The following is an 8,431-nucleotide window of genomic DNA, read 5'->3' as shown; positions in this document are numbered from 1 at the left end:
TGCAGTTAATAATTCCTACTGGAAACATATATAATTTAGTAGATTTAAAATGGCTCTTTACATGCAGTGCAACCCACATTTTGATACACTGAGGAAATTTAATTGAGACAAATAAAAGATTTATTTGTATTTGGTGAATTGGAGATTTATTTTTAATTCAATAAGGCACTAATTTAAATGAAAATGCTAAATATTTAGTTAAAAAAAACATGTTAAAAGCTATAACGACTAAAAGGGCTATTTACCGTGTAGAGCTATTTAAAAACTTCAGTCTATTTCGAATCTAACCTACGAAGTCGTCTCAATCCAATATAAGTAAATACTTATGTTCGAGGGAACCCAGACCTTCCACAAGTATAAGACGTGAAGAGGAAAACAAAATTTTTGCCTACGTTTTTCGAAAATTTTCCAAGTAGCCCCTAATCGGAAACTGAAAAAGTGGTCAGAATATTATTACAAAATTCGAATTGGGGAAATACAACGTGAAAACAATATCCACTTTAAAGGTCAACATTTTCCAAAATCTGGAGAGGCCAAATATGTAAATCTAAAGCGGACACCGCCGCAGAACCTTTGCGGACCGATCATACGATGTATTCAAACGTCGACCTTACAACTCATTAACCAGGGACAGTACGTATAGTACGCTTAATATGCTTAATATAGTAAGTGTATGCTTAATCCAAAATTGTATAATTCAACGTTGTTAAAATTTTGAAAACTCTTTTTGAAAACTCTTTGTAAACGACAATTTATAAAACTGTGCCTTTAAATTAATTAATCAATCTTATTGATGATAGTGTGCAACTTCAAGTCGTTTATAGCGTTTATAAAATCATATCACTGTCAAATCAACAACTTTAAATTAAACAGAACTCTGCTATTCAACAAACAAATTTTCGTTTTCTTGCGCTAATAACTTCAGTTCTGATTAAGACTGGTTGAACCAATCGGGCAACTAAACAGAGCTTTTTAGTAGTGACGTCACATACGCCAAATAATAGGCAACCCCATAGTACACATTGTCATGAAGAATTTCTCAATATTTTTACTAGATCGATTTTCGACCTTATGTACTTTGAACATTAAGTGCCAAACAAATTTCTTCTTTGTCATGTCCTCAAATATCCCGATATTCTGGCAATATTAGAAATATTTAAGAAGTTTCAAACCCCAAGTGATAAACTAAAACAACCATAAAATTTATAGAAAAGTATTGACTTTTATAGTAATTAATAAATTAAAATTATATCAATGTTACTGAGCATGCGCATTAAAGATAATTTCATGTAAGCAAAGTAGCCTCGCAACAACATATCATTCAAGAAAGTTTAGTTTTAGTTAAGAGTACGTCTATAATAAACCACTTGAAGAAAAAAAAAACACTCGATAAACACAACACACAGCATAACACCAATAAAAACAATAAACATACTTAGTATAACTAGAAAATGCCAAGATTAAACAGAAGAAGAGAAAATACGCTAATGATGACAGCGATGATATATCAACAAGTTCTCACCTGCGCATGAGGCTATTCTTTCCGACTATGCGCATTAGGTATAACACAATGTTAAATTTTTTATTTCTCACCGGGATATTATAAGCTTATATCGTCATAGTTACGCTCTCAATAAAGAGAGTCATAACTCCCTTGGGACATTATAGATTCTATAATTCCCTCTACCTTTCACAAGTAAAAATAAAATAAAAAATGCTAATATACATATATGTGTATATATTTATGAAATGAAAACTGAACCATATTTTATTTATTTGCGTCATTACAAATAATAAATGTACAATTTTGAAATGTTCCCTGAAAATTACTACCGCCACTGGAAACAATTTCTTCTTTTGTATGACTGGAGCTTCTGTTCACTACAGTCGAGGTACCTGCCTCTTCTAATGGCAAAGTAGACAACATACGCGCCGTTTTATTTCTCAATTCGATGCTATCCTCCAGATACCCCTCCGCCACCGTGGAACTTTTCCAACCTCCGTGTCTTTTTAAGTTAGTCATAGTTGCTCCTGCATTAGCTAGAGCAGTAGCAGAAGTGCGACGAAGGCAATGTCCCGTATAGGAAGATGGGTTTGGCAATCCTAAATACATTGCGATTTTGCTGGGAATTTTCCCAAACATGTTTTTTCCAATTGGCTGAGATGTACATTTATTTTGTCGGAAGCGCAAAAAAAATCGTTCAATACCTTTAGGACGCAAAGACATATAAAGTCTTAATAAAGGCAAAGCAGAGAACTCTTTTTCATCCACAATTGTAAATTTCTTCGATACACCAGTTTTACTTTCCGGTACGTTCACTACCATAACGGAATCCCGGTCCTCTATATCCGATATCTTCATATTCAAAAGTTCCTGACTTCTGCATCCTCCAAAATAACCCATAATCAAAACAACCTAAAACAAAAAAAGGAAATAAATACACACAAAAAGGAAAATAAGAAAAAAATTACCTTATGCAATAAATGAATTTCATTAGGAGCGTTCTTTAGAAATCTGATAACATCATTAGGAGATAAAACAGCAGACTTTTTCGGCTTATAACTCTTACTCTTCCGTTTCAAAAAAGCCTCTAGTTCATTGAACTTGGCGATATCTCGTTTCTCATGTATATTCACCTTCGATTTTAGCATTGACCATTTAGTCCATAAAGAATTCGGACTATACGTTTCTGACTGCAACGAATAAACAAAATTACTACCAAATCTACCGAAAAACATAGAATATTCCTTACCAATTCTTGAAAATATGCCAGTAATACAGTTTCAGTGGCATCTTTTGGCATAACATTATTCCGTGTCAGCCACTCCAGATATATCTTGTATTCTTTTTGATATACGGCTTCACTTTTCGATGGAATTAATGATTCTCTTGCTTTTTCAGCTTTTTTCAAAATCTGCTCCATTATATTTGGGGTAGAAAACACGTTTTTAACGCAAACACAGCTTGATAACAAAGTACTGTTTATAAGCAAGTAACAATTCTGTTTATAAACACGTAACATAGCAACAACCTAGCAACAACAAAACTCTTATAATCAATGGTACCTGATTCAAATATACTGGGAAGGTAATAAATTGGTACATTTTTTCCGTTTTAAAATTAAACAATATTTTATTGAAATCGGTCAGAAATAAAATTATCTATGTACCACGGGAATTAATGAGCCTTAATAACCTCAGGCAATTGCTCTCCCTCGGGCCGGACGCCCTCGGGACGCAAACTTTGCCATCGGTAATTAAGGCCCTTACAATTCCCTAGATACATAAATAACTATAATTTATTTAAATTTATGAATATTCTTTTATATCGTTTTTTGTAAGTTTTAAGCACATTAGTGCATCTATTTTAAGTAACACGTGTTGGCTCTTCTTAAATACTTCTAATTCCTTCTAAAAATAAATTAATTTGAAGTTATCCATTTCTATTGTTTCTGTATGTATAGTACACTTGGGTCAGATTCAGAGAGATTTTAACCATGGATAATTGTAATAATATACGCAGTATACATTAAATCAAAATGTGTTCACTGATATAGGGGAGGGGACGGTATATTATGACTAGCGCCCAATTCATCACCGATCATACGGTTCAGAAAAAAATGCTCTAATTTTATTTAAATTATTTTTCTCTTCTATTCTCCTATCGGGGTAAATTCATAATATCAGGTAGGTATAACGTAACACTATTAGAATGCTAAGACCTCGCCTATGTTTACGTAATTTCCTGGAATAATCTGTGTGCTCCGGAATCGATAATTTGCACCATTCAATTCCAAAGTAAAACAAACATTCGACAACATCGTTAAGATTTCTGTCAAATTTGAGCGGGGAAAGTTGCATTGGGACTAAAGTAGATTACCTCAAACAATGAGCTTAAACTTACCTGAATTATCGCCTAGTAATTCTCATATTAAGTGGTTAAATTGTGCTCTTCTGTGATGTAATTTTTAGAGGAATTTCAAATAATCACATTATTTATTAGTGGAATAAGTTGTTATTTAATGACTACAGCAAAGTGTTTTTTTTTTGTAATTTGGAATTAGATCGTTGAGTTCCAAAATTGACACATACAAAGTAATCTATAAATACTTTCCCATAACAACATTTTAAAGTATCAGTTTAAGCCAAGTTCCTATGGTTATACAGGCTGTTACAAATTCTCTTCTCACTACAGGGATCTCGGAAACGGTAAGAGATACTAACTAGCTTAAATGGGGGCAAAGTTGCCTAATCAGGGGATCAACATTGTGCTTCTAAAACATCAAGGCTAACATTGATTAGCCCTCTATCGAACGGCATAATCAATTTTTATATGTAACGTTTTGTCTTTCCAGAACCATCATCAACCCCATTTTTTTAAATACGGCCCTGGAAATTTTAAAACATTTTTTGAAAATGAATTTTTAGAGACAAAACGTCTGAATCTGGTTCGGGCTAAGGAAGTACTGTATTGAAGGCTTGCAAAAAATTATTATTATTATGCTATTCGATAAAGGGCAAAAAGTTGCCATGAGAAAGTGTTCTTTTTTTTCAATATCACGTCAAACAAGGCTGAAATGAAATAAAAACGGTTTTCCAAAATTTCGTGTTTTTTTTTCAAATATTTCGAAAACTAATCATGTTAGCCTTGATTTTTTAGAAGCCCTGATTACGCAACTTTGCCCCTATTTAATCTACTTGGTACCTCTTACCTTTTCCGAGATCCCTGTAGTGAGAAGCGAATTACTAACAGTCTGTATGTTCTAAATAATCTGGTTTTCGGTGATACAAATAATGAACAATATTAGCTGCTTAAGTATCTTGAAAAATGTTTAACCAAGGTCAATGGAACTGGTTGGTGATTCTATCAACCTGTGCGAAAATACTGAGAGACATCGTTATAAAGAATCTTAGTATATTGACACCACTGAGTATCTACTTGTTATTCATCAAGCAATGGTTAGTGTAACTGGAAGCATCTAAGCGTTTTAGGTATTCTCCAAATTTTTGTGAGATTTCTTAATTTAAAATCCTGCTTTGATCAACTTATCTTCCACTTATACAACTTCTATTTTCTCATTCTGTATTTCTTCGCTAGCCTAGAGGTTGGCTTCCCCTAGACCCTTAGAGGCTACTTAACTTGGTTTGCAAGCTTCCTTGAAGGCTGTGAATGGTTGACCAACTTCCGAGCAGATTGCTACGTCGACAGTTTGATGTCTTAGAGTTTCAAAAGTCATTCTCGTTCTCTTCTTGTGAAGAAACCCTGAAACTTCAGATGAGTCCTTGGTATTTATATTTGCTATAAACGCTAATCCATCACATTCTAATGCGTGGCTTGCTCCGTGCAATTCCGGTTGTTTATTTTTGAGGATAAATCTTTTCTAGGTTCCGGTTTGTTCTAATCGTTCGTCCGACTAAAATTATTTCCATTCGTTTGGATTTCTGTTGCCTCTCTGCAGAGTCTTGGTAAAAGCTTCTTCCTTGCACTAGAATTCTGGTATTGGTCTAAGGAGGGCCCTGTATCTGCAACTGTTAATTTTTCTACGTCCGGAATAGATAGCCCTTGTAGATCGTCCTGGGAACGGTTGCCCCTAATTTCCTTGAAGTATTGTAGATGACATTATTGTTGTCCTTCCTTGAGATGCGGCCTAATCAGAGCATCCTTGTACATAGAGCAGATAGGTCGTTGTGAGATATTCCTCTTTGTGCTTGTCGTTAGGTATTATTCCGATGGCTAATTTAATATCTACTCGCGTACGTATAGTTAGTATTACCTCTAAAAATAGACCATAAGTGTTGTAGTTCCTGGNTGCTCTGATCAACTCATCTTCCACTTATACAACTTCTATTTTCTCATTCTGTATTTCTTCGCTAGCCTAGAGGTTGGCTTCCCCTAGACCCTTAGAGGCTACTTAACTTGGTTTGCAAGCTTCCTTGAAGGCTGTGAATGGTTGACCAACTTCCGAGCAGATTGCTACGTCGATAGTTTGATGTCTTAGAGTTTCAAGAGTCATTCTCGTTCTCTTCTTGTGAAGAAACCCTGAAACTGGAGATGAGTCCTTGGTATTTATATTTGCTGTAAACTCTAATCCATCACGTTCTAATGCGTGGCTTGATCCGTGCCATTCCGGTTGTTTATTTTTGAGGAAAAATCTTTTCTAGGTTCCGGTTTGTTCTAATCGTTCGTCCGACTAAAATTATTTCCATTCGTTTGGATTTCTGTTGCCTCTCTGCAGAGTCTTGGTAAAAGCTTCTTCCTTGCACTAGAATTCTGGTATTGGTCTAAGGAGGGCCCTGTATCTGCAACTGTTAATTTTTCTACGTCCGGAATAGATAGCCCTTGTAGATCGTCCTGGGGAACGGTTGCCCCTAATTTCCTTGAAGTACTGTAGATGACTTTAATGTTGTCCCTCCTTGAGATGCGGCCTAATCAGAGCATCCTTGTACATAGAGCAGATAGGTCGTTGTGAGATATTCCTCTTTGTGCTTGTCGTTAGGTATTTTTCCGATGGCTAATTTAATATCTACTCGCGTACGTATAGTTAGTATTACCTCTAAAAATAGACCATAAGTGTTGTAGTTCCTGGTACTAACGTGTTGATAAAACCTTGTTCTTGAACTGAATAATGATGGTACTCAGCGTTCGGACTCCTTCTATCCTGTTGTATCCACAAGACTAGATAATAAATATAACGTCAATATATCTGAACCAACACTTTGATTTTAGAGTTGCTGATCTCCAGACTTTCTTCTCAAAGGCTTCCATGTAGAGCTGTTCGCAAATCTGATACTTAAAGGGAAAAAACGTTTATCAAGTGCACACTGTTGCCAAGTGTAGTAAATTCTTATTCTTGTCATCTGCCAAGAGTTCTCGATAAAGTCCTTCCAAAGTTTCTTCAATTAGAACTTCTGCGAATAACGATGTCAAGTCGAACTCACTAGGATATCATTTGGATCTAGTTGGATTCTTGTCAATAAAATCTTTAGCGTCTTTGACATGGTATCCAGTCTTTCCCACTAGATCTTTCTTTTGGTATGACACATATTGCGTGTGTAGGTCTGTAGAAAGTAATAAAGCTGAGATTGAGTCACTTTGAATAAGACTTCTTTGTAGTTTCTTGAGAATGTTAGATGCTCTAATAGCAGATGTCACCTTTTTCTGGAATTTCTTAATAGGGTCCTGTAGCAGGTTCTCGACTATGGATATGTATTCTGTTAAATCTAAGATGACAGTTACATTTCCTTCGACACCCGGAAGTATTGCAATTTCATTGTTTTCCTTCTTTGATGGCTAGGACTTTTTTCTATATAATTTGGTTGCGGAAGTTTAGCAAGTTGTAATACGTGAGCTGCCACAGCTCTTACTTCTTTCACAACTTCGTGGTGGAGACGTCAACACATCGTTTCCACGAAACTGATGATTTTCTTGATTGGAACTATCCTGGGTGCTATTTAACATTTGTATATAGAAAATTTAGCAGTTTAGACGTATTCATAGTTTTTTGCTTAAAATAATCAGATAATTTATTTCACTTTCACAATGTGCTTAAGGACCATCCCGTATTCCAAGAGACACTTCTCTCCTGCAGCAGAAATTTAAAATTCAGTGAAGCATTAAAGTTACATCCTGCATAAAAGAATTTATCAGTTCGCACATGTATACGGCTGCTATAAATCCCGTAGCCGTTGTCGAACATTAAATATTTTCCCCGGGGTGTGTTTTAAGTCCGATATCCCCTTACAGCTTTCTTTCCGCTGATAATGGCGCAAAGAAAAACGTTCTTTCTCGTGGACTGCATTCCGAAGTGCGAGAAAGAGGTCGGCGCGTGATGGCCACAGACAAGTTTAATTTAATAGACGAGGTAAAATAAAAATTCCGCTTTGTTTTCTTTCGGGATCGGAGGAGATACAACCATTATATTTCTCGAGGGATGCTCCGTCGGGCTTTCCCGAGTTATCTGTAATGAGCTGAATTACTATCGCACGGAAAAAAGTGCAAAATAAAAGGACTGGCTGTAAATTGCGTTGTGTGAGGGATACGAAGAGAGATGTGTGCAGGAATTTACGAAAACAATTTTCAGAGAATAGATTGTGTTATACAGGGTGTTTATAAATGAAGTAGCAGAAATAGTACCAGTGAATGTAGAGCTAAAAATAAGAGGATTAAAATAAAAATACCTCATATGAAAGTTACACCCTTGAGGCGATGTACCCCTACCCTAACATTCGGTCATTAACCTAGCTTTTAATGCGTTTTTAATCCGTAGTTAATTACAACGAATAAACAGAGCTTCTTAGCTAGACACATGAATGATTAAGGTATTTTTTACTATTTAAATATTAACAAGTGTTATTTATTTGTTAATAAAAACAAATGTATAAGGATAGTAATTGTTTTCGAATGTTAGGTTATTACAATTTAGTATTTTTA

At 35.2% G+C, this 8,431-nt stretch overlaps 1 protein-coding gene across 1 annotated transcript; it reads right to left on the bottom strand.

The window, feature by feature from the left end:
* Nucleotides 1–1,647: 1,647 nt before the first annotated feature.
* On the bottom strand, nucleotides 1,648–3,082 carry LOC111691561. The gene is made up of 3 exons (XM_023454616.1): nucleotides 2,754–3,082; nucleotides 2,473–2,694; nucleotides 1,648–2,416 (listed from the first exon to the last, which is right to left on the bottom strand). The coding sequence occupies exons 1-3, from the start codon at nucleotides 3,021–3,023 to the stop codon at nucleotides 1,769–1,771; spliced, it is 1,140 nt and encodes a 379-aa protein (XP_023310384.1). The 5' UTR covers nucleotides 3,024–3,082; the 3' UTR covers nucleotides 1,648–1,768.
* Between the last annotated feature and the right edge of the window lie 5,349 nt (nucleotides 3,083–8,431).

Source organism: Anoplophora glabripennis, unplaced genomic scaffold (assembly GCF_000390285.2).
Source record: "Anoplophora glabripennis isolate ALB-LARVAE unplaced genomic scaffold, Agla_2.0 scaffold33, whole genome shotgun sequence".
NCBI classification, from domain to species: Eukaryota; Metazoa; Arthropoda; class Insecta; order Coleoptera; family Cerambycidae; genus Anoplophora; species Anoplophora glabripennis.
Note: the sequence above shows the minus strand (reverse complement) of the source record. Positions and strands in the feature narration are given on the sequence as shown.